Source organism: Cherax quadricarinatus, chromosome 27, assembly GCF_038502225.1.
Source record: "Cherax quadricarinatus isolate ZL_2023a chromosome 27, ASM3850222v1, whole genome shotgun sequence".
NCBI lineage: Eukaryota > Metazoa > Arthropoda > Malacostraca > Decapoda > Parastacidae > Cherax > Cherax quadricarinatus.
The window spans coordinates 30,731,499-30,758,294 of NC_091318.1; the positions used below are offsets into that span (position 1 = coordinate 30,731,499).

The 26,796-nt window shown below is 37.3% G+C and overlaps 1 protein-coding gene across 7 annotated transcripts in view; it reads left to right on the plus strand.

Annotated features, from left to right (window-relative positions):
• Mgat4a (alpha-1,3-mannosyl-glycoprotein 4-beta-N-acetylglucosaminyltransferase a) overlaps positions 1–26,796 on the plus strand; it is a 235,277-nt gene that overhangs the window by 109,979 nt on the left and 98,502 nt on the right. For 5 of the 7 annotated variants that reach the window (XM_070089214.1, XM_070089213.1, XM_070089209.1 and 2 more), the window contains 3 exons: positions 5,475–5,588; positions 14,065–14,261; positions 21,465–21,595. In XM_070089214.1, the coding sequence (XP_069945315.1) occupies positions 5,475–5,588; positions 14,065–14,261; positions 21,465–21,595 (442 nt within the window). The remainder of the gene's footprint in view (positions 1–5,474; positions 5,589–14,064; positions 14,262–21,464; positions 21,596–26,796) is intronic. The other 2 variants (XM_070089210.1, XM_070089212.1) reach the window with 1 other exon arrangement.

The window sequence follows — 26,796 nt, forward strand, 5'->3', positions numbered from 1 at the left end:
GGATGAATAATAGGCTCAAATATCTACTAGGGCATAAGAAAGGAATTTATAGGCGTATCAAAAGAGGTGAGGGTCATCTTATGAATCAGTATATTGACATTAAGAGGGACATTAAAAAGGGGATAAGAAAAGCTAAAAGGGACTATGAAATTAAAGTTGCTAGGGATTCTAAAACTAACCCAAAAAGTTTTTTCCAGGTCTATAGATCAAAAGTTAGAGATAAGATAGGTCCCCTTAAAAATAACTATGGGCACCTTACTGACAAAGAGAATGAAATGTGCTTGATTTTAAATAATTATTTTCTCTGTTTTTACACAGGAAGACACTAACAATATTCCAGTAATTAATTTTTACAGTGGGCTAGAAGAAGATAAATTATGTAACATCACAGTCACTAGTGAGATGGTTGTGAAGCAGATAGACAGACTGAAGCAAAATAAGTCGCCGGATCCTGATGAGGTTTTTTCAAGGGTTCTTAAGGAATGCAAAATGGAACTCTGTGAACCATTAACTAATATTTTTAATTTATCTCTTCAAACAGGTGTAGTGTCTGATATGTGGAAGATGGCTAATGTAATTCCTATTTTTAAAACTGGGGACAAGTCGTTACCGTCAAATTACCGCCCAATAAGCCTGACGTCAATTTTAGGCAAATTACTAGTCAATTATAGCTGAGATTATAAGAAGCTATCTCAATAAGCATAGCTTGATTAATGATACTCAGCATGGATTCACAAGAGGCCGGTCTTGTCTAACTAATTTATTAACTTTCTTCAGTAAAGTTTTTGAGGCTGTTGACCACAATAAAAAATTTGATATTATTTACTTAGATTTTAGTAAGGCTTTTGATAGAGTTCCGCACCATAGACTGTTAAAGAAAGTGGCAGCTCATGGCATTGGGGGAAAAGTGCTCTCGTGGATCGAGTCATGGCTCACTGACAGGAAGCAGAGAGTGTCCATAAATGGGGTTAAATCCGAGTGGGGATCTGTAACAAGTGGCATTCCACAGGGATCAGTCTTGGGCCCGTTGTTGTTTATAATATATATCAATGATCTTGATGAGGGAATTACTAGTGATATGAGCAAATTCGCCGATGACACAAAGATAGGTAGGATAATTGATTCAAACGTAGATGTTATGGAACTTCAGGAGGATTTAAACAAACTCTATTCTTGGTCAGAAAAGTGGCAGATGCAGTTCAATGTAGATACAGTGGACCCCCGCATAACGATCACCTCCGAATGCAACCAATTATGTAAGTGTATTTATGTAAGTGCATTTGTACGTGTATGTTTGGGGGTCTGAAATGGACTAATCTACTTCACAATATTCCTTATGGGAACAAATTCGGTCAGTACTGGCACCTGAACATACTTCTGGAGTGAAAAAATATCGTTAACCGGGGGTCCACTGTAAATGCAAGGTTCTGAAGCTTGGGAGTGCCCATAACCCTAGTACTTATAAGTTAAATGATGTAGAACTTAGGCATACAGATTGCAAAAAGGACTTGGGGGTTATGGTGAGCAGCAACCTTAAACCAAGACAGCAATGCCTAAGCGTACGTAATAAGGCAAATAGATTACTGGGATTTATATCAAGAAGTGTAAGCAACAGAAGTCCAGAGGTCATACTGCAGCTTTATACATCATTAGTAAGGCCTCACCTAGATTATGCAGCTCAGTTCTGGTCTCCGTATTACAAAATGGACATAAATTCGTTAGAAAACATTCAGCGTAGGATGACTAAATTAATACATAGCATTAGAAATCTTCCTTATGAAGAAAGATTGAAGACTCTTAAGTTACATTCACTTGTTAGACGAAGAATGAGGGGAGACCTGATCGAAGTGTATAAGTGGAAGATAGGTATTAATAAAGGGGATATTAATAAGGTCTTGAGGATGTCTCTCCAAGAGAGAACCCACAGTAATGGATTTAAATTAGATAAGTTTAGATTTAGAAAGGACATAGGAAAGTATTGGTTTGGAAATAGGGTAGTTGATGAGTGGAACAGTCTACCTAGTTGGGTTATTGAGGCTGGGACTTTGGGTAGTTTCAAATCTAGGTTGGATAAGTACATGAGTGGGAGGGGTTGGATTTGAGTGGGACTTTCACATCAGAGCTTATTTCTTGGGTGGCATTGAAAATTGGGTTGGGCAAATGTTTTGTTAGTGGGATGAATTGTAAAGGACCTGCATAGTATGGGCCAGCAGGCCTCCTGCAGCGTTCCTCCTTTCTTATGTTCTGATGTTAAAACACATTATAGAAATAGAGGTGATTTTGATTGGTTTTACTAAGGAAAGAACCTTGAAATGGAGCTCAAAGTAGGGGAAATGTTTAATTTTTGCCAATGTTCAAAAGTAATCAAATGATGTAATTTTCCAATAAATGTCCAAGTAGCCATTCTAATATGCAGTCATGAATGGGTTGACATTATTTATACAATTATTACAGTATTGTAGTAGTCTGCATAACAGTAAATCTTCTATTTTTTGTTTGAATAAAAATTCAAAATAGAAAGCAAGAGTAAAATCAGAGGGGCCTGGAGATGTGACTGATGAACAAAGAAAGTGTTATTTTAGAGCCAGGAATGTCTGCATTGTTCATTCTGGACCCTATTTTGAAATTGTCATATTTTTTAATTTTCGTGAAATTGGCCAAATTGCAAATTTCTGACTATGTTGTTAGGTAATTGAAATTGGTAAATGGGCAGGTTCTTGTACTCAATCGATAGAAAAAATGGAGTTCTAAAGAAATAGCTATGGGTTTGGTCGACTGGAACCATGGAATTAGCCGAAAATTGGGCTCAAAATGGGCGAGATTGCCAATTCGTAAATATCGCCGAGGTCGCTAACTTCGCGAGAGCGTAATTCCGTCAGTTTTCCATAATTTTTTTTTTTTTTGGTGTCATTACAATCTGGAAAAGATTCTCTGTCATTTCATAAGATTTTTTTTTTTTTGGGGGGGGGGAGGGGGGGGGGATTTTGCGACACCAGGAGACACCTCAGGATTTGGGGTTGCGACAGTCAAGGGGTTAAGTATTAAGATTATTCTGCTCGAAGTGCCCCGGCACGATAGTGGGTTTCTTTGTACCTAACAAGTTATAAAATGGAATCACACATTGTTCCCTTTGCAAAGAAATAATTTGTTTGGTTTGGTTTTTATAAGAAATATGACTTTGAAAGAAAGTTATTAAGGGAGTTTACAGTTTCTTTTACAATTTTTCGTTTATTATTTTCTGGAGGCTGCATCTTCATAACTATACATTTTGGTATGAAAAACACACTATTGAAGACTTTTATGAAACCATTATTACTACTATTACTGAATTTATAAAAGTTTTAGTTAATTAACCCTTTGACTGTCGCAACCCCCAATCCTGAGGTGTCTCCTGGTGTCGCAAAATTTAAAAAAAAAAATTATTTTTTCCTATGAAATGATAGAGAATCTTTTCCCGATTGTAATGACACCAAAAAAACGAAATTTGATAGAAAACTGACGGAATTATGCTCTCGCGAAGTTAGTGACCTCGGCGCTGTTTACAAATCGGCGATTTCGCCCACTTTGAGCCCTATTTTCGGCTAATTCCATTGTTCCAGTCGCCCAAACTCATAGCTATTTCTTTAGAACTCCATTTTTTCTATCGATTGAATACAAGAAACTGCCCATTTACCGATTTCAACTACCTAATAATGTGGTCAGAAATTTGCAATTTGGCCAATTTCACGAAAACTAAAAAATATGACAATTTCAAAATAAGGTCCAGAATGAACAATGCAGACATTCTTGGCTCTAAAATAACATTTTTTTTGCTCATCAGTCATGTCTCCAGGCCCCTCTGGTATTACTCTTGCTTTCTATTTTGAATTTTTATTCAAACAAAAAATAGAAGACTTACTATTATGCAGACTACTGCAATACTGTAATAATTGTATAAATAACATCAGCCCATTTATGACTGCATATTAGAATGGCTAGTTGGACATTTATTGGACAATGGCATCATTTGTTTACTTTTGAACATTGGCAAAAATTAAACATTTCCCTTACTTTGAGCTCCATTTCTAGGTTCTTTTTATAGTAAAATCAATCAAAATCACCTCTATTTCTATAATATGTTATCCATTCTATCAAATGAGACCAAGAAAATGAGAATACAACCATAAATACTATACGAAAATAGACCACAAAGTCGGCATTTTAATTAAAAAAACGGTCGGAGTTTTTTTTTTTCTCATTATGCACTGCGTGCTGCAGGATTTTATTATATGGTGCACACTGACCACACAGACCCATTCTCTCTCATGTGGGCCTACCAGCTTTCTCCTGCTTGATTTGAAGCCGCTAGAATTTATGAGTAAAGGTAGGGGGTGTGTGGACCAGGTGTTTACAGTGAAACATATAAGTGAACAGTATTTAGATAAGGCTAAAGAGGTCTTTGTGGCATTTATGGATTTGGAAAAGGCGTATGACAGGGTGGATAGGGGGGCAATGTGGCAGATGTTGCAAGTGTATGGTGTAGGAGGTAGGTTACTGAAAGCAGTGAAGAGTTTTTACGAGGATAGTGAGGCTCAAGTTAGAGTATGTAGGAAAGAGGGAAATTTTTTCCCAGTAAAAGTAGGCCTTAGACAAGGATGTGTGATGTCACCGTGGTTGTTTAATATATTTATAGATGGGGTTGTAAGAGAAGTAAATGCGAGGGTCTTGGCAAGAGGCGTGGAGTTAAAAGATAAAGAATCACACACAAAGTGGGAGTTGTCACAGCTGCTCTTTGCTGATGACACTGTGCTCTTGGGAGATTCTGAAGAGAAGTTGCAGAGATTGGTGGATGAATTTGGTAGGGTGTGCAAAAGAAGAAAATATATACGTCAAACACGGTACCTCGTAAGACGTATATATACGGCCGCGACAGTCAAAGGATTAAATAAAAAGTTATACAGCATTGTACAGTATTTTTCTTTAGAATTACAGATGTAAGTAAACTCCCTATTAAAGGACATTAATTTTATGGGCTTTTGAGATATGATACAAAATTCACTGGGTCAGTTGATTTGGAAACTACAGACAAAGTTCATTGTTTTCAGAATTGTAGTTTATTGTTACAGCTCTGGGAAAAAAAAGCTATCTGTCCACCCCAGTCAACATTACCAGCAATCTTCATCTCTCTATTAGTTTGTTAAGTTGAAGTTTTACTATACCACAGTGATTTCTGTATAATAATATAATAAAGAAATTAATATTTAATTTAAAAAAATATTTTAAAAAACCTTCGATTTTTATTTATATGAAGCCCTAAATCCTTGTGGGGTCATTCAGCACAAGGACATGTAGAGGCTTGCTCCTCAATCTGCTAATCACTGGACAGATGTGCTTCCATATTCTGCTCACAAATTTGTTGCACAATTTATTGGAAATGTTTTGTCTGATTACTCCAGGTTCTTCCCTTGGTGTAATGCAACTTTACTAATTGACAGGTTTCCAGAACATCTTGATAGTGGACTCCTTGAAGTCATCTCTCCTCCACAGTCCTTCTATCCTGATATGGACAAGTTGCGGCAAACTCTCGGCGACCCTATGGAAAGAGTCCGGTATTTAGTGGCACCCTTATAGACATTGTTAATTTTGTGTTGATGGTTATTGTGTAGTACAGAATTAGGATCAAAATGGTGGCAGAGATGTACTTAGTTACCCATAGCTCTATATTATTAGATACCTCTAGTTGGTATTACATTAACATGATTAAATAATTTTAGTTAAAAGATAATAATGTTACTGAGTTTCAGGATATCCTGAGCTAAAAAGTGCTGACATACAGTGTTGGCTTTTTTTAGATTTTACTTCATCAGAATTATAAAAAACTTATAAATTGCAGTATTCATTTTGTTTTGGTTTTCAACCTCTGGTTGAATCCATTGCATTAAACTTTTTTGTATTAATTAAGAATACCAAATTTTTTTTCATTATCTTTATACAGTGGACCCCCGGTTAACGAACTTTTTTCATTCCAGTAGTATGTTCAGGTGCCAGTACTGACCGAATTTTTTCCCATAAGGAATATTGTGAAGTAGATTAGTCCATTTCAGACCCCCAAACATACACGTACAAACGCACTTACATAAATACACTTACATAATTGGTCGCATTTGGAGGTGATCGTTAAGCGGGGGTCCACTGTATTCTATTTGATACTGTTAATCGAAGAAAATTAGATTTTAAAATGAAAAATTTACTGTTTTACAAGAACCTTGTATATTAGCATACTCTAATGAGAATTGAAAATTATTTTTTTTTTTTTTTGCACTATTTTATCCTACTTTGATATAGACTTTGGCCCAATTCTAACAAAATACAGCCTCTCCTCACTTAACGACAGAGTTCCGTTGCCGAGACCACATCAGTAAATGAATTCGTTGCTGAGTGAGGAGCATACTATAATGGTAGTGGGTTTGTGTCAACCATCTTTGATATTGTTTTAATGTCACCTTTGCACCATTTATAACATTTCTGGTATATTTTTAAATGTTTATACAGTAGTGTACTGTATATTTTAATAAACAGGATAGAGGAAATCAGTTCTTATGTACATTATTTAGGTATGCATACTGGTCAGAGAGCCCATCGTAAGTCTTGAGTTGTAGGTAAACAAGTACATCACTAAGTGAGGAGAGGCTGTATTATAAATGTGTTACAGTATACATAAAATACAAACTACATGTGCAAAAAATTGAACTGAAAATGGGCATTATTTAAGAGATATACAGTATTTTTAAAACAATAAATGCATCAGTTACTGATAAGTTAGTCTCCTGTAGATTTTTTCCTAAACATTTCAATGACCTTTGTTTGAATAGTGTTTTGAGGAGGCACTTATATGTTTGCAAAATAATTCACAATATTGTGGCTGAAACAATTCACCAATAACTCTCACTTTGGAAGGAAGCTTAAGACAACATTTTAGTCTATCCTGGACCATTATCAGGTCAAAACATTTCAGTTGTGACTTGATAACATATGCTTGGTCTCCACATGCTGATTTAGTAGTCAGATAACTGAAGAAATTACCACATAACTATATAAAATACAAAATGAATTGCAAAAATGGTTGACTAAGCAAGCATATGGTAGAAAGCACAGCCAGTCCTCTACTCACAAAATTAATGTGGTCTTGAAATTGTTTGTAAGTTGAGCGTTTGGAACTCTGAACCTGTTTTTTCTTACATGTGTTATAATCGCATAAGAGTTCCCAAACCATAATATTCCATATATAATTACACAATTTTTAACTAAGAATGGTTTTCAAAACCATTTATCACATCCAATAATATACATTCAGTACTGTTCCTTTTCACTTGTAAATAGTATTGAACATTGTTTAATTAATATATACTTGTTACTTAAATAAAACAGAGCTATGGTACATTATAGAGTGCAGCACAGTACAGATAGATGTGTAGGGGCAACTAGCAGGTGTGCTGTCTTCCTCCTTTCCATTTAGAATATGAATGAGAATTTCTTAGTCTACTGTTCGCTCTTACCCTCTCTTGCATTGTGTAGGGACAAACAGCAGCTGGACTGCTTCCCCCCCTCTCTCATTCTCCAGTTCACTCTTGCTCTCTCTTATATCTGAGACAATACTCTTTAGATATGCTCACCACTTTTTCATTCTTATGGTAAGAGTTAATTTGTCTGGGTATATAGTGGGGGAAGTTAGTGGTGAGGATAATTGTATGAGGTGAGGGTGGGGTATGAGCTTCCAATGTCCTGGGCCTCGCTCACGGAAATGTCCAGTATGTGGGCAGCAACAATAGTGGCTACCACAGAACATAATTATTTTATCCATACTTATTAGTTGTTCGCTGCTCCCCAAAAATTTAATTTCTCCACACATACAAAAAAGGCACATATCACAGAATACCAATACATTTACTAAAAAACTAACCTAGGAAGAAATATTTACAATTGAACCTTAAGAAAATTGAAAATATTAAGTTTATAATTCCTGACCAGTCTTCACGAAACAAATGTGAGTACAGTGGAACCTCAAAAATCAAACTGCTCCCAACACGACCAATTATGTAAGTGTATTTTTGTAAGTGCTTTTATAAGTGTACAGTGGACCCCCGCTTAACGATCACCTCCAAATGCGACCAATTATGTAAGTGTGTTTATGTAAGTGCGTTTGTACGTGTATGTTTGGGGGTCTGAAATGGACTAATCTACTTCACAATATTCCTTATGGGAAAAAATTCGGTCGGTACTGGCACCTGAACATACTACTGGAATGAAAAAAGTTCGTTAACCGGGGGTCCACTGTATTTTTGAGGGTCTGAAATGGACTAATCTAATTTACATTATTCCTGATGGGAATAAATTCATTCGGTAAAGGCACTCGAACAGCCTTCTGGACCGAAGAAAGTTCAATATTTGAGGTTCCACTGTACGTCATTTATACATAAAATAAACATATTCAAATGCTTTTATTAAAAACAGAATAATTTATTTTTTATAACATTTTTTTTAACACATCGGCTGTTTCCCCACCGTGGCAGGGTGACCCATAAAGAAAGAAAAAACTTTCATCATTATTCAACATTTTCACCATCAGTCATACATATCACTGTCTCTGCAGAGGCGCTCAGATACGACAGTTTAGAAGTCCCTCTAATCTGTCAGTATTCCAAACCCCTCCTTTAAAGTGCAGGCATTGTATTTCCCATTTCCAGGACTCGAGTCCAGCTAACCAGTTTCCCTAAATCCCTTCACTAAATATTACCCTGCTCACACTCCAGCAGCTCATCAGGTCCCAAAAACCATTCGTCTCCATTCACTCCTGTCTAACACGCTCGCACACGCTTGCTGGAAGTCCAATCCCCTCGCCCACAAAACCTCCTTTACCCCCTCCCTTCAACCTTTTCGAGGACAACCTCTACCCCTCCTTCCTTTCCTTACAGATTTATATGCTCTCCAAGTCATTCTACTTTGATTCATTCTCTCTAAATGACCAAACCACCTCACCAGCCCCTCTTCAGCCCTCTGACTAATACTTTTAGTAACTCCACACCACCTCCTAATTTCCACACTCCGAATTCTCTGCATAATATTTACACCACACATTGCCTTTAGACAGGACATCTCCACTGCCTCCAACCACCTCCTCTCTGCAGCATTTACAACCCAAGCTTCACACCCATATAAGAGTGTTGGTACCACTATACTCTCATACATTGCCTTCTTTGCCTCCATAGATAACGTTTCTTGTCTCTACAGATACCTCAGCGCACCACTCGCCTCTTTTCCTTCATCAATTCTATGGTTAACCTCTTTTCTTTCTTTCAACACACCGGCCGTATCCCACCAAGGCAGGGTGGCCCAAAAAGAAAAACGAAAGTTTCTCTTTTAAATTTAGTAATTGATACGGGAGAAGGGGTTACTAGCCCCTTGCTCCCGGCATTTTAGTCGCCACTTACAACACGCATGGCTTACGGAGGAAGAATTCTGTTTCACTTCCCCATGGAGATGAGAGGAAATAAACAAGAACAAGAACTAGAAAGAAAATAGAAGAATACCCAGAGGGGTGTATATATATATATATATATATATATATATATATATATATGCCAGCAAGCGTGCGTGAGCGTGTTAGATAGGAGTGAATGGAGACGAATGGTACTTGGGACCTGACGATCTGTTGGAGTGTGAGCAGGGTAATATTTAGTGAAGGGATTCAGGGAAACCGGTTATTTTCATATAGTCGGACTTGAGTCCTGGAAATGGGAAGTACAATGCCTGCACTTTAAAGGAGGGGTTTGGGATATTGGCAGTTTGGAGGGATATGTTGTGTATCTTTATATGTGTATGCTTCTAGACTGTTGTATTCTGAGCACCTCTGCAAAAACAGTGATAATGTGCGAGTGTGGTGAAAGTGTTGAATGATGATGAAAGTATTTTCTTTTTGGGGATTTTCTTTCTTTTTTGGGTCACCCTGCCTCGGTGGGAGACGGCCGACTTGTTGAAAAAAAAAAAAAAAAAAAAATATATGCCTGTACATGTATGTGTAGTGTGACCTAAGTGCAAGTAGAAGTAGCAAGACATACCTGAAATCTTGCATGTTTATGAGACAAACAAAAGACACCAGCAATCCTACCACCATGTAAAACAATTACAGGTTTTCGTTGTACACTTGCTTGGCAGGACGGTAGTACCTCCCTAGGCGGTTGCTGTTTACCAACCTACTACCTAGGTGGTTAACCTCATCCTTCATAAACCCATCTGCTGACAAGTCAACTCCCAAATATCTGAAAACATTCACTTCTTCCATACTCCTCCCCAATTTGATGTCCAATTTTTCTTTATCTAAATCATTTGATACCCTCATCACCTTACTCTTTTCTATGTTCACTTTCAACTTTCTACCTTTACTCACACTCCCAAACTTGTCCACTAACCTTTGCAGTTTTTATTTAGACTCTCCCATAAGCACAGTATTATCAGCAAAAAGTAACTGTGTCAACTCCCATTTTGTATTTAATCCCCCATAATTTAATCCCACCCCTCTCCTGAACACCCTAGCATTTACTTCTTTTACGACCCCATCTATAAATATATTAAACAACCATGGTGACATTACACATCCCTGTCTAAGACCTACTTTTACCTTGAAGTAGTCTCCCTCTCAGTAAACTTATTCCCCTATAATTTTTACAATCTCTCTTGTCCCCCTTCCCTTTATATAAAGGAGCTATACATGCTCTCTGCCACTCCCTAGGTACCTTCCCCTCTTTCATACATTTATTAAACAAAAATACCAACCACTCCATCACACTATCCATCCCTGCTTTTAACATTTCTGTCATAATGCCATCAGTTCCAGCTGCTTTACCCCTTTTCATTCTAAGTAATGCCTTGCGCACCTCCCCCACACTCACATCCTGCTGTACTTCACTCCTAAAAGATGTTATACCTCCCTGACCAGTGCATGAAATTACCGCCTCCCTTTCTTCATTGACATTTAATCCTTTGACTGTTTCGGTCGTATATATACATCTTAGGAGTCGGTGCTTAGGACGTATATATGTATACTCAATAATTCTAGCGGCTTCAAATCAACCAGGAGAAAGCTGGTAGGCCCACATGTGAGAGAATGGATCTGTGTGGTCAGTGTGCACTGTATAAAACAAATCCTGCAGCACACAGTGCATAATGAGAGAAAAAACTCTGACTGTGTTTTTTGATTAAAACGCTGACTTTAAGGTGTGTTTTCCTATAGTATTTATGGTTGTATTCTCGTTTTCTTGGTCTCATTTGATAGAATGGAAAACGTATTACAGAAACAGAGATAATTTTGATTAGTTTCACGATGAAAATGGCCTTAAAATTGAGCTCAAATTAGTGGAAATGTTCGATTTTTACCAATGTTCAAGAGTAAGCAAATCACACCACACGTCCAATACACATCAACTAGGGAGTCTTATGTTCTTTCACTAGTGCACTGATATTATTTATATCATTTTTACAATAATGCAGTAGTCTGCATAACAGTAAATCTTCTATTTTTTGTGTGATTAAAAAATCAATATAGAAAGCAAGAGTAATATAAGAGGGGCCTGGAGACGTGACTAATGAACAGAGGATATGTTATTTTAGTGCCAAGAATGTCTGCATTGTTTATTCTTGAACCTATTTTGAAATTGGTATCTTTTTTAATTTGCGGGAAATTGGCATCTTTTTTAATTTGCATGAAAATGGCCAAATTGCCAATTTCTGACCACTTTATTGGGTAGTTGAAATTGGTAAATGGGCAGTTTCTTGTACTCAGTTGATAGAGAAAAGGAATTCTAAAGAAATAGCTATGAGTTTGCTTGACTGGAACAATGGAATTGGCTGAAAATAGGGCTCAAAATGAGCGAAATCGCCAATGCGTATATACTATCGCTAACTTCATGGAGCATAATTCTGTAAGTTTTTGATCAAATTTTGTGCTTTTGGTGTCATTACCATTGGGAAGAGATTCTCTATCATTTCATAAGAAAAATAATTTTTTTTTTTTCCAAAAATTTTTCGACACCAGGAGACACTTCAGGATTTGGGGTTGCGACAGTCAAAGGGTTAAAAGCTCCTCAAATTATTCCCTCCATCTACCCAATACCTCCAGTTTCCCATCTACTAACTCCCCTACTCTGTTTTTAACTTGACAAATCCATTCGTTCCCTAGGCTTTCTTAACTTGTTTATCTGCAAAATTTTTCTTTATTTTCAGCAAAATTTCTTGACAGTGCTTCTCCCACTCTTTCATCTGCTCTCCTTTTGCACTCTCTCGCCACTCTCTTCACCTTCTTTTACTCTCTATATACTCTGCTCTTCTTATAACATTTCTGTTTTGTAAAAACCTCTCAAAAGCTACCTTTTTCTCTTTTATCACACCCTTTACTTCATCATCCAACCAGTCACTCCTCTTTCCTCTTGCACCCACCCTCCTATAGCTATAAACTTCTGCCCCACATTCTAATACAGCATTTTTAAAACTATCCCAACCCTCTTCAACCCCTCCACTACTCATACTTGCATTAGTCCACCTTTCTGCCTATAGTTGCTTAAATCTCACCCTAACTTCACCTCTCTCTTTCTTGCTGCTGCCATTTTCCTTGTGTCCCATCTACCTCTTACTCTAACTGTAGGTACAACTAAATAATGATCCAATATATCAGTTGCCCCTCTATAAACATGTACATCCTGAAGCCTACCCATCAACCTTTTATCCACCAATACATAATCTAGGAAACTACTTTCATTACGTGCTATATCATACCTTGTATACTTATTTATTCTCTTTTTCATAAAATATGTATTACTTATTACCAAACCTCTTTCTACTCATAGCTCAATTAAAGGCTCCCTATTTTCATTTATCCCTGGCATCCCAAATTTAAATGATTGTTGGTGTTAATGTTACAACCTAGCCAGTAGAACTCTAAATAATATTGTGTTGGAATATTTGCAGTGATCATAATTGCAGATCATTCTTCATAAATAATTGATTCTAAAATTCCAGTGTCATAAGTGTGGAACATCATAATTCAAGTGCCCCACTGTATAAGGAAAGATGTTGGGAAAGGCAAACAGGCATAAATAAAGTGAAAGATGGATAAAGAATGGAAAAATAAATACTGAAAGGGTAATATGAAGATAATATGGGTGATCATATAGAGGAGTGTCAGTCTAGAAATACAACCATAGGAGAAAGAAATGGCTTCCTCTCATTTCTACCAGGTGTTTTGTGATATAATTAAAATGTTAGCAACAACGTTTTTTTTTTTAACACATCAGCTGTCTCCCACCAACTCAGGGTGACCCAGAAAAAAAGAAAAACTTTCACCATCATTCATCACTTTCACCATCACTCGCACATTTTCTTCCTTTACACATACACATATAATTAATGGAATTGGTATTTTGTGTAGAAATCTGCAAATTATCATAATTTTAAATCAAAATTTGCAAAACAGTTTTCTTGTTCATCTGAGGCTAACTTGCCTTGTTATGTACACCAGTGTTTCTCATCCAATTTGCCAGATAACCCGCCAGTTGTTTAAGGTTAACCTTCTCACTCCCCCTTGTGGACCGCAGTCCACTTTTTAGAAAACACTGCACAATACATACAAAAGAACATAAGCAGAGGCATTCTCAAGTTAGGAGTACAGTGCCTGCATTTTGAAGAATGCATGGGGATGTTTCATTTCAGAGGACCATTTATTTATTTATTTTAATCAAGGGGGGAACTAAACCTGTAGGGGTCATACAGCCCCTAAGGAATGGTTTTCAGGCTCAGTCTAAGGATGGGGAGAATATTTTCAGTTTCTTGGATTAAGAGTCATCACTGGCATCAAGGTGCCTCACTTCAGGGGTGAAAGGACCATTGGAATTATGATATCTGCACACTTGGCAGGACAGTTTTGGGTCACCCTACTTTAGTGGAGAAATAGTTGATGCAGTAAAAAAAATTGTCTATACAGTGTAAATATTTACTTTTTTCTTCAATGTTACTAATAATAACTTTGTACAAATACAGGTGGAGAACTAAGCAAAACCTTGACTTTGCTTTTCTTATGATGTATGCTCAGCCTAAGGGGACTTTCTATGTGCAGCTAGAAGATGATATACAAACAAAGAAAGGATATATTGCTACTATGAAGAAATTTGCATTGCAGAAAACTTCAGAGAAGAAAAATTGGTTTGTCTTGGATTTTTGCCAGCTTGGATTTATAGGTAAGAACATTTGTTCTATTAAATTATTTCTTTTGTACAAGTGACTATCAATGTTTGAGTATACAGATACATATTAGAGCTACAGTACATTCTTTCCTAGTTAAATGTAAGAGCACATTAAAAATAATTTAATATGTATTTTAATTTGTTATTAATGCAGTACAATATTCACAGTTGTCAGTCATTTTTCAAACTTTTAGTTATATAAGATGTTTTGGTTCTTTACACAGTACTGACAGTTGTTTATACATGTCGGTTTTGCATCATAGCATATAAACAACAAATCTTGATAAATGCAGCAAATTGGTTATCGATAATAAGGATACCTCAGGTTTATTCTTTGGCATTTTGAAAAAGAGTAAAGCACAGTATATGCAGATCTCTCAGCCAGAGAGTGACTCATAAAGGCTGCTGCTTATACTGGTGTTTTTACAGAGTATATTTTGAGTCAGGATAGACAATATATTCTAGGGTCTCATTAGTATATACATACAGTACATTAGGAGGATTTGTACAACATACTTCATATGTTCCTGTATAATGTATACAGCTCTCAAAAGATTCAGAGAACCTCATACATTTGTCATGAAAATACACTTAAGACAGAACTCAGGAAGTGACACATTCCAAAGCAACCTCATAACAGTAAAAAAATTAATACTAGACATTTTTCATGATGCTTTTCTTTGTTCTAATATGAGATGACCATAGTGATCATAGAAAGCAGCAAGGTGATGAGAGTAGGTAAGAGTCAAGGCAAGTGAAATGAGTGTGTTTAGATATTTGGGTTTGGAAGTGTTGGCAGATGGATGTGTGAAAGAATAAACAAATCACTGAATAGACAAAGAGGAAAAAAAGGTGAGTGGAGTGTTGGTATGTGTATGGAAAGAAAGTAGGTTAGGATTTTATGCTAAAAAGGGAAATGTACCAAAATATAGTGATGTCATTACTTCTGACGCGTGGCCTGGTGGCCAAAGCTCTTGCTTCACACGGGTCTGGGTTCGATTCCCAATAAGGGTAGAAACATTGGGCGTGTTTCCTTACACCAGTTGTCCATGTTAACCCATCAGTAAAGTGGCTACCTGGGTGTGGCTGGTGTGGGTCACATCCTGGGACAAAATTAACCTAATATGCCCGAAATGCTCTGCATAACAAGGGGCTTTCTGTGCAGTAGTATGTCATTGATGTCAGCTAGGCCTGTATACCTTGTACATGTACTTGTAGAAATAAAGATATTATTATTATTACATTATTTCTGTATGGATATGAGACATGGTCTTCAACTGTTGTAATGAAGAGGCACCTAGAAATCAATGTGTAGTGAGAATATTGTGCAGAGAATAAGGTGTGAAGAAATTAGTGGAAGATGGATCGTCAAGATGTGAATGAGAGGATGTGTTACCTGGAGTATGCCTGGAGAGGGTTTCAGGGGTCAACGCCCCTGCAGCTCAGTCTGAGACCAGGCCTCGTGGTGGATCAGGGTCTGATCAACCAGGCTGTTACCACTGGCCACACACAAACTGACGTATGAACTACAGCCAAGCTGGTCAGGTACTGACTTTAGGTGTCTGTCCAGTGCCTTCTTGAAGACAGCCAGGGGTTTATTTATTGAAGAATTGAAAGGTTTTAAGTGGTAGGGGTATGATCATCCAGCAGGTATGTATGAGCATGTTAGATCTGAGTGGAGGGAAGGGATACATGGCAACTGGTTAGCCAGACTTGAGTTCTAGAGGTAGGTAGTACAGTGTCTGCACTTTGAAGGATAAGTGAAAATGATGTTAGGAGCATCATTTGAACTATGAGTTTCAACAAGACAGCTACTGAATGAGTACTTTTTGAAAATGAGAGAGAGGGGGATGGGAATGTATAATCAGCCTTGATGCTGTGAAAGGCTCATTATCAAGGATTTAGAACTTTTCTCCCCTTCTTTAAAGTAGGTCTGAAAATCTGCTACCTCCCCTCCTTCTTTTAGTCCAAATATTTCCCCTTTAGTTGAATTTTGCTCCTTGTGCAAGGAACTCTGTTTTAGCATTCCTTCTGAGAATACCTCTGTGGGGGTTCTTGCTACACCAGAAGGAAATTGGACCATATTAAGGTGTGTCGGCTGGCCCACTGGTGGGACATTGAGTGGCCATCCAATGGGCTATCTGATGGCAGAAGTATTACTGGAAGATGCCTACAGATCCATGAGTTGTAAATTGGGGTGTAGAGCTAGAGGTGTTTATTATGGTTATTCCTCCTTGATTATTAGCTGAAGGATAGTTACACTGTTGGTGTTCTCTGTCTTGCTAAGTCTTGTTCATTTAATTCTGAAGGTGTCATCTTGGTGGTCCACACCAGGTAGGAGTATAAGGTGGTTTCTGGGAAAGGCAGCATTGGTCATCATATTGATTGTGGTTAGTATTCAGAGGAGAGTACAGTAGACAACTGTAAGTCGTGTGTTCATAGCTTGCATTTTCAATATTTTGCAATTAAAATTGTTTTTCATTTCTGGTTGTAGCTATCTGTTACCCTCAGTGCTTGCTGGAGTGGAATTAGTGGAGCACATTACCTTACAGAGCATCCCTCCATTCATTGGGAAAGGCCATTTTTTTGGTTTTGGGAAGGCCTTGCATCACTGTTTAGTGTAAAAAAATACTAGTTATCACCTTCAGAACATGTACCATATGATAGGCTCCGTGGTTATCTTTTTCTATTTTCACTCATATCACCTTGTATCATCTCTGGATAATAATCATGGCACCCAAAAGGAATAAAAATAATGCTCAGGGTACCAAGAGGTCAATTTGGCATGAAATTCTTACAATTTCTAAGAAAATTGTGGTTGAAATTGTAGTTAGAGTAAGGGTAGGAGGTGGTGGTGGTTATGACTGTAGGTTACTTACATAGCTAGTATAACACCTAATTGCTCTAATTACATATTCATGTACCTTAAACAGTCATTTACCTTGCTAGCTGCATTTATAAAATTTTTGAATATGTTGGTGATTGATAATAAAATGTGAAAACATTATTAACAGTAATAATTGTGTAGTGTTTATGTTGGCTACTTTGGCTGATAAGGACCACCACAACTTTGTCTACAAGACTGTGTACAACAAAAATACTGTTAAAAATGGTATAAAATACCAACATTATACTGTATTTTTGTTGAGGATTAAGACATGTGTGCAGTAGTTGGGCATCTTTATTGATGAAACTTTTCACTTGCACAGTAGGGAGAAGTAGAAGTGAAATAAAGATGATGTAATCAGTCTGTCAACCTTTGAGAAAAAATATTTGAGGTGGTCAGTCCCTCAGCCTGGAGAAGAGTTCAGCTCCATGGTCTTGAACAATATGAAGCTGAAGCATAAGAATGGAGTCTTAAATACTGTCAAAGGTGAGACAGAAGATCTTCCACTACTACTCTTCATTGCATATCTGTCAGTGAGAAGGGTTGGATTTCAGAGGGACCTGCCTTCTACTAGTGAATCCCGTCCTGAGCAACTCCTTCGAGATCTTCTGCCTCACCTTCAACAATATTTAAGACTTCATTCTCGTGCTTCAGCTTCATATTACTCCAGACCATGGATCTGAACTCTACTCTAGGCTGAGGGACTGACCACCTCAAATACTTTTTCTCCAGGGTTGATGGACTGATTACATCATCATTATTTCACTACTGCTGCTCCCTCTGTATTGGACTGAAGAAGCCTACTGTGTAGGCAAAACATTTCATCAATGAAGATACCCAACTGTTGCATATGTCTTAATCCTCAGCAAAAATATTGTATAATGTTATGAGTGCTGATTGTTTTGAGGATCATTTATGCTTACACTTTCCAATTTCAGTGGAAGGAAAATGTTGTCTCTAGTTAATAAGACCACTGAATTGAAAAAGGCACTGGTTGGTGAAAATTCTTCAAAATAAAGATATCCAGGTGTTGCACATGTGTATAATTCATCAGATTTTTGTTATTTTATACCAATAATATTATGAAAGAAATAAACTCGTAAACTGAGTCAACTGGCTTTCCCCAGGCATGAGACAGAGGTTGGAGGAATGCAACCCTATTTTTTCCACATGTTTTCAGTTCATAAGTCATGTATTGCAGTTTTATGGAACATAACCCAGGCATATTATAAATATACACTGTATATGGTTTCTTTGTTTGAATTATCATGGAAGCCTCCACACCTTACTCTTTCATGCCTGTTGAGTGTCTTGCCTCCACTTCTGGTTCTTCCAGTGATTTCGACTACACCTATTTACCCCCCGCACAGAAACGGACTGTTCTGGAAACCAAGAACCTTTCTCAGGCAATAGCTCAATTCCTGAAACCAGCTCTGGTGTTGATCCAAAAATTCCACCTCAGAAAACCCTGACCACCACTTGCCCTTGACTAAAGCCCTAGCATCTCACTGAGCAACAGTGATTTACCAATTGTTTTTGGGTCAGATGACAGAAAGTTCCACAACCAGTTATCAACTGCACTTGACCTACTACTGATGAGACCATAACCTTTCCCCACCTGGATGCCTCTCCTCTACATAATGTCTTTACACCCCAAACTTAGATGAAATTCTTCACACACACTCCAGACTATGGTAGTATTTCGGGTGTTCTTCAGTGACAACCAAATTGCCTGAGAACACCTTTCCTCGGTCAGCCCACACATCTCCTTCCATATATATGTCTATATCACAAAACAGGATGAGAGTTATCAGCTTGGATGACTTCACAAGATGATAGATCATTACAACTATAAATTGCTGGTAATTCTGACATCACAGTTAGTTGACACTACTCACTCAGTTTGTTGTGGTATCTGTTGCCTTCCTACATAAATACAGCAAAAACCCCTTACAGAATGCACCATGGACAATTGTTTGAACTTCAAAACCTGCCATCCATCGCTAAAACCTGCCATCCATTGTGACAATGCTTGGTGGCAAACCCCAAGGTCACCTTGAATGGTTCTGAACTCCCTTCCACAATTTGTATAGATCACTGCTTAACAGTAAGAGAACTTAAGCCAGCCTATCAACAGTCATAATTGTTGACAATTTAGACACCCAGCTAAATATATTAGATAGCAGAAAGTGTGTCCAGTCTGCAGAGACATTGATAACAGTGAGACATCATGTAAGCAAAATAATTCTTTTAATGGAGAACATTCCACCTATTCTTGTCAGTCCCCCATTTTCTTGTCAGTGCCCCATTTTACTTCTCTGACCTTCAAAATTCTATTGCATGTTGAATATTTACCAGTGTTAGGAAACTTAATACAGTACCTTTGTCAGTCCCATTTATTACATAATTTTAATTCACCCTATATCATATTTTGCCTGCCACCATGGAAAGTCTCAGTAATTCAGATTTACTCATTTTCCTGCTATGCTCAAAGCTTCACATTTCTGCTTTGAACTTTTATACAGTATATACTACTACTGCAGTATATACCAGTGGTCCCACATCCCCAGATGGAGTGGGATACACAGCTTTTTTTTCCAGCCGCAGCAAGATACAGTTATTAGAGACAACCAGTATTGTCACAAAATTTATGTGCACAACCATGTTCACCCCATCATTTGTTTTGTACTGCCAAATTGCATTACAAGTTTTCCACAGTGTTGACTTCCCATAGTCTGTCGTGCTTTGCATTCAGCAATGGTTGTGTAATATTTTCAACAGACACATAGAAGTTGTCTTTAGCTGGGACCCTGAACATTTTGATCTTCTGGGTAAAGAATTTGCAGACTCTGCTGTTGGCTCTACTGTTCAAGATCCACCATCGTTGCATAGGATGTCCCATTTTCAGACTTTTTAGTTTATATCAGTGCCTTCAAGTCACCTGGCACCAGTGATGGCCTGAGTCAGTAACCAACAAACTGTATTCTGTCACAGTCCAATTACATTCCTAGTCATCTTCCTTCCCATGCTGTTGGGCATGGAAAACTGTACTGTCGCAGTTACCTACTAGACACATGAAACTTGCACGTAGACACCTCATGGAGAAATTCCCTGCTGCCTCTGTAAAGACAATCAGATTGTGCTGTCAGTACAATATTTATCAGTCAACTGTCTTATCTGTCTGAGAACACAACACAGACTTCACTCTCGACATCTCTTTTAATGTCCTGATGCACTGACTCTTTAAATACCCTTTCCACAGATAACCCATATTTTATGGACAGAAAAGTTTGGATGACCTTTTCTCACTTAATTGCCTAATAATGGACTGGAAATGATTGAAATATTGTCCAACATTTCCTCTTTAAGGAGCAAGGGGCTAGTAACCCCTTCTGTATACATTACTAAATTTAAAGAGTGAAACTTTCATTTTTTTTTTTTTTTAGGTCACCCTGCCTTGGTGGGATATGGCCAGTTCATTTAAAAAAAAATCCTCTTCAAAAGTGTGGGTTATCTGTAAACTGTTCCAGCTTATATTGAGAGTTTTATTCTCCTAACTGCCGTCCTCTCAGAATGTGCCACCTTCAGTGCAGACTCACTCAGACTTTTAAACTAATTTATTGCACCAATTTTTACTCAGACTTTGCACTCAGACTAACTGCACCCCTGTAATCCCTAACAACTGCATATCCCCTTTCTAATGCAGTGCTATATGACCCACACGGGTTTAATGCTTCCTTTTAAATATTAATAATTATAATGAGTGAGTGATGGTGAATTGTTTCCCTCTTTGGGTCACCCTACCTTGGAAGGTAATGGCTGATGTGGTAAAAAAATAATAAGGGATGTAAATGTAAACTAAAGAAAAAATTAGCTTAATTTAAACTAAGCATTGCCAATATGTTTAATAAATATACAGATTTTACCTGTTCCTTAAAATTACTTGCCCTGTCTTTCTAGTTTTCTATATTTGTTTCTGCTGATAGTGTATACTTTACCTCTCATGTATTTAGAGGTGGGCAACACAGTACCAGTATGTTTAAGTTTTAATTATAGTTTGTGATGAAAAGTATTAACTTGTGATCATTTTTTAGTGTTATTTTACTTATTTTATGTACTTAATTAGGTTTTAAAATATGCAGGGATTAGTATTCCTGAAAACAAAATTCTAAATAGCTACCAAATTATCATTTGCCATTTCTGTCATGATTGGTTGAATGATGCTAGCTAGATTGTAATAAGTTTCTCTAGTTGGCATCCTTGTCATGCTTAGACATACATACATAAAACTGAATAATAATTATTCACAGGAAAAATGTTCAAGTGTGTAGAGCTTCCCTACCTGGTACAATTTTTCATTATGTTCTATAATGATAAACCTGTGGATTGGCTTCTCGACTATCTTATTCAGACGAAGATATGTAACTTGGACAAGGATACTGTAAGTGGTCTCATGCTGCTCCATCTACTGCTAGTAGCCTCAGCCCATATGACATTATATCTGTAGCTGTTTTGTTTGCACACTAAAATTTTTATGTAGATTTCCATTTACTGTTATAATTTTGACTTTCAGTAAATTCAAAAATTAAATAAGACTATCAAAAGACAGTAGGAGGAAAGTCAAGTGTGTAAGTGATTATATGCAGCCAAACAATGACAAAAGTTATGCTCTTTAGCTTTGGGATTAACGTCACCTTTGTGGCAAGCAAAACTGCTAGCAGAAGATGCCAGCGTACTTGGCATTGTTATTGTGACTGGCAAAGTCTACTAACCAATAACATAGTGATGGAATAGTCTTAGTGAATGCTCTAACCCAAATTAGGCACTGTACAGAAGGGATGTATGTAGCCAGTGCATCATATTTTGAGTTGTTGCTACAATACTGCTTGTGACCCTTTAAACTCCATATTTTAAAGGATTTTAGGGAAACTTTGGTCTCCGGTGGAATGACTAACCTGAGTTGAGGTTTGTGTACTTACCACACATTGCATGATGGACATTGATCTCCTGTAGGATATAGAGCATGAACTGTGCGTTTACCTAAATGGATATATGTATTTTTTCTTTGGCGCATATCAGATTCGCAGATATTTTCATGGCTGAAAATACTGTAGTAGTGTTTGTGTGCATTATATATGTTGTTCTTATGAATCCCATTTAGAATTAAACCTTATCTAATTACATAAATGTTCATAAGGTAAATATATATATATAACTTTGATATTTTAATTTTACAGTGTAAAAAAGGTAAGAGGTTAAAACAAGTTCTTAGAAATGCGTAATTAGTCAGCATTGGTGATACACTATCTATCGCTGGAAATATTTCCACTAACAGAAGGCAGAAATTAATCAAAGTTGATTTGTTTTCAAATAGGGAAGAAAAAAGAACAATTTTTATATTTTGTATACCCTTTCTTTTTGAAAACTTTTTCCTCCTGAGGACTCTTCCTCCTGAGGACTCTTCCTCCTGAGGGCTCTTCCTCCTGAGGGCTCTTCCTCCTGAGGGCTCTTCCTCCTGAGGGCTCTTCCTCCTGAGGGCTCTTCCTCCTGAGGGCTCTTCCTCCTGAGGGCTCTTCCTCCTGAGGGCTCTACCTCCTAAGGTCTTTTCCTCCTGAAGGCTCGTCCTCCTCAAGGCTCTTACTCCTGAAGACACTTCTTACATGAGGGAATGGCTGCAAGTGTCTCACTTCACATGTGGAAATAGCACTCGGTGACCTGTGATGGGCGTAGTGCTGCACAGCAGAAATGATAGTAATGGGAAAGGTGAAAATGTTGAGGGAAGGGCATCTGCAGAAAAAATGAGTACTACAGTTGATGCAGCTGATCTGTGTCATTTAAGAAATATAGAATGAGTTGATGTTAAAGGTAGGACCACCAGAGAGGTGGTGGTCAAAGCAAACCTGTCTGGATATTTAAGGTAACTGAAATGAAGTTAACATGTTTTTATGAACAGGAGAATCAGTCATGAAGTAATGGTCTGCCAGGACTACTTTACAATGTACACAGAGTGGCACTGGACACCACTTGAACAAAGTTAAAGCATTGACTCAGACATATTGTATGTTTGTGTTAGCAGACAGGAGGTTCTTCGTTTATCAAGGTCTAAACATTTCCTTAAGGAGGAGCGTCTGCAGGTATAATAATTAACAAACTTAATGACAGTATTTGAATTTTTGGATATTTTCTGATATTGTTAAAGGAATACTGTATATAAACAAATCAAGCATCTTGTGGGCTGGTAAACTAATTTTTTTTTCTTTCTCACTTAAGGCTAAGAGTGAAAGCATATAATAAATATGTTAGGACAATTAGGGCAAAGCTGCCTGACCCTGTCTTTTAAAGGAATGACAAACATTCAGAAAAAAAATTAAAATATCACAAGTTGAAGAAGCATCATAAGAAATTGAATGAAATACTAAAAATATGAGAAGTGGGAGCAGTTCCAGTGATGCCGTAGCATTGCATGCCTTTTGACTTCATCATTCTCATTTTTATTTTTTCTTGTGGTATAAACCTTGGTAATAAATACCGACAAGTTGGTTTAGAAAGACACGTAAGCAAACACTATGACATATTTATTAGAAAACGTTTCGGTCCTGGGACCTTGATCACTTCTAATATACAGAGGTAGAAAGGCATTATATATATAGGCGGAGAGTGAGGTGTGAGTGACGCACGTGACCTGAGGAATGTCATGTTGTGATGAGGACGGGTAGACGATGAAATCATGTGACTCCTGTGTTGTTGGGTTGGTGGTGCTTAAGTATCATGTATGCCAATGTTTTTTCTTGTAGATGAATGGTTCAAAGAACCGACACGTTGTTAAATTAGACACATGTGCAACTCTTGGGTATCTTTATTGAGGAAACGTTTTGCCACACAGTGGCTTCATCAGTCCATACAAAGGATAAACTTGAAGAACAGGAGGAGAATGAGGTAATCAGTCCCTCAGCCTTGAGTCGATGTGGTCAGTCCATCAATCAAAGTATTCTATTCAAGACTGATGGACGATGGACTGACCACATCAACTCAAGGCTGAGGGACTGATTACCTCATTCTCCTCCTGTTCTTCAAGTTTATCCTTTGTATGGACTGATGAAGCCACTGTGTGGCGAAACGTTTCCTCATTAAAGATACCCAAGAGTTGCACATGTGTCTAATTTATTTTTTCTGTACATACAGGGGCTACATTGTTAATTACCCTAATTGTGAAAGTATGCCAGTCTTTGTAAATTTAAATTCAAAATTTATTTCCACATAATACATTGCTTGTACAAAATAGAATGACAATACATAAATCACATGAGAAGCTCCTCAGTTATGTAGAGCATTTTGGGCAAGCTTAAACCTAACTCAAGTCTAAAAGGACTACAGTAGTTTACATACATGCATATAAGACATTAATGATATCCTTAATAAAAAAAAATTGATGAATGAGACTCTATATAATTCAGATAAAATCATAGCATGGTACATGACATTAAGAACACTTAGCTTATACTATGTTAAATTTATTCAGTTAATCAAAATAAAAATTCTATTAAAAATTACAATAAGAAGGAAACTAGTTATCCGAGTTAATACAAATTATGAAAAGATAGTATATGCCTGTCTAGTAATATATGGATGTTAAAGGAAAGCTGGAATAAGAACAGGGACAGTATTGGATGACAAACAAAGGGGTTTCAGGATTTGTTAGTCATAGAACATTGCTGTCCGGATCACATTAAGGTAAGGAGGAGCTTTTTAACAATAGTTTTGAAGTGGTTGGCAGATAGGGAATCTCTGGAATCTTTAGGCAAAGAGTTCCAGATTTTGGGTCCTTGTATGTGCATTGAGTTTTTACACAGGTTGAGCCAGCAAATAAAGCCCTCCTACATACCATCAATATGGCAACATTTATTTTTGAAAATATACAGGGTCTAAAGCCATCAAAAAACAAAATACCTTTCATCAGTGGACTGTTGACAGAGTCAGATGCAATGTTTGTGGCTTTCACAGAGACCCACACAAAAGATCACTTTGACAACTAAATATGGATCCCAGGATATAACTTTTTCAGATGCAACAGAAAAAAACAGGCAGCAAGGGGGATTATTTTGCCCTGTATGTCAGTCTCTCTCATTTGCTTAGAATTACTAAACACCACAAATGATTTAGTTGAAGTTTTGGCAGTAAAAATTGAAAACCAAAACATTGTCATTGTGGTTGTATACAAGCCTCTCGATGCAATTTCCCAACAGTTCAAGGAACAGCTTTTGAAAATTGACTAATGTCTGGAAAAACTCCCAACTCCTGCTGGGTGATTTCAACTTAAAATGGAGGAATGTAGCAAGTAATGTTTTAGCAGAGATAACCCCAGGAGGGAGCTCAGATGAAAATTCACACATACATGAGCTATTAAATATCTGCAACAAATTCACCTTAAGCCAGCAAATAGTGGAGCCAACAAGACTGGAAAATACACTTAGCCTCATCTTTACTAATAATGATGATCTGGTACAGAATTTAACATATCAAAGACAATACACTCAGATCACAACATAATAGAAGTATAGACATGTTATGAGGGTGCCTTCACCAAATTCAACTTCAATAACAAAAACATACAGTGGGATCAAATCAACCATGTCCTAATGCAACAGGCTGGGAAGATATCCTAAACAACACAGATCTGAACCTTTTCCTAGAAAGAATTAATTCTGTGGCACTTGAGGTATGCTCAAGGCACATTCCTTTAAGAAAATAGAAGAGAAGATGTAAACTAGAAAGAGAAAGAGACTCCCTCTACAGGCAAAGGCAAAGAATCATGGATACAGGATATGACATAATTCATAAAAAAAATTTAATTGTCTAGTTATGAAAGGGTGAGCAAATCTAATTTATAAACTTGCTATACAAGAATCATAGAGCTGCTGAAAGGGGCCACTATATCTGAAATAGAAAAGGAGGCACTGGCCAGAGGAATAGAAAATATCAAACTTAAGGAATCATAAGGGGCCAAGAAACAGGAAGAATTTAAAGCCATAAAAAAAATAGAAAACAAAAACAAAATACTTCTTTTCTTGTGTCAGATCGGGAGGCAAAAAACACATCCAGTATTGAACCCCTGCTTAAACAAGATGGGGCTTACACAGATGACAGCAAAGAAATATGAAAGATGCTGAAGTCCCATTATGACTCAACATTTAGTGAGCCATTGATCAGACTAAGGGTTGATTCAAAATTTGGCTAATTCAAAAATTTCTTACATTATCCTAACACCACAGGACTTTGAAAAAACAATAAATGACATGCCCATGCACTTTGCCCTGGGCCCAGACTCGTGGAACTCTGTGTTCATAAAGAACTGTAAGAAACCCCTTTCATGTGCCTTAAATATTCTATGAAGAGGGAGCATAGACACAGGGGTCATCCCAAAGTCACTAAAAGCAACTGACAGTCCCACTCCACAAAGATGGCAGTAAAGCAATTGCCAAGAATTACAAACTGATAGCACTAACATTGCACATCATAATCTTTGAAAAGGTTCTAAGAAGCAAGAATGCCACCCACTTAGATACCCATTGGTTGCACAACCCAGGGCAGCATGGATTTACAGTAGGTTGCTTGTCTCTCACAACTACTGGACCACTATGACAT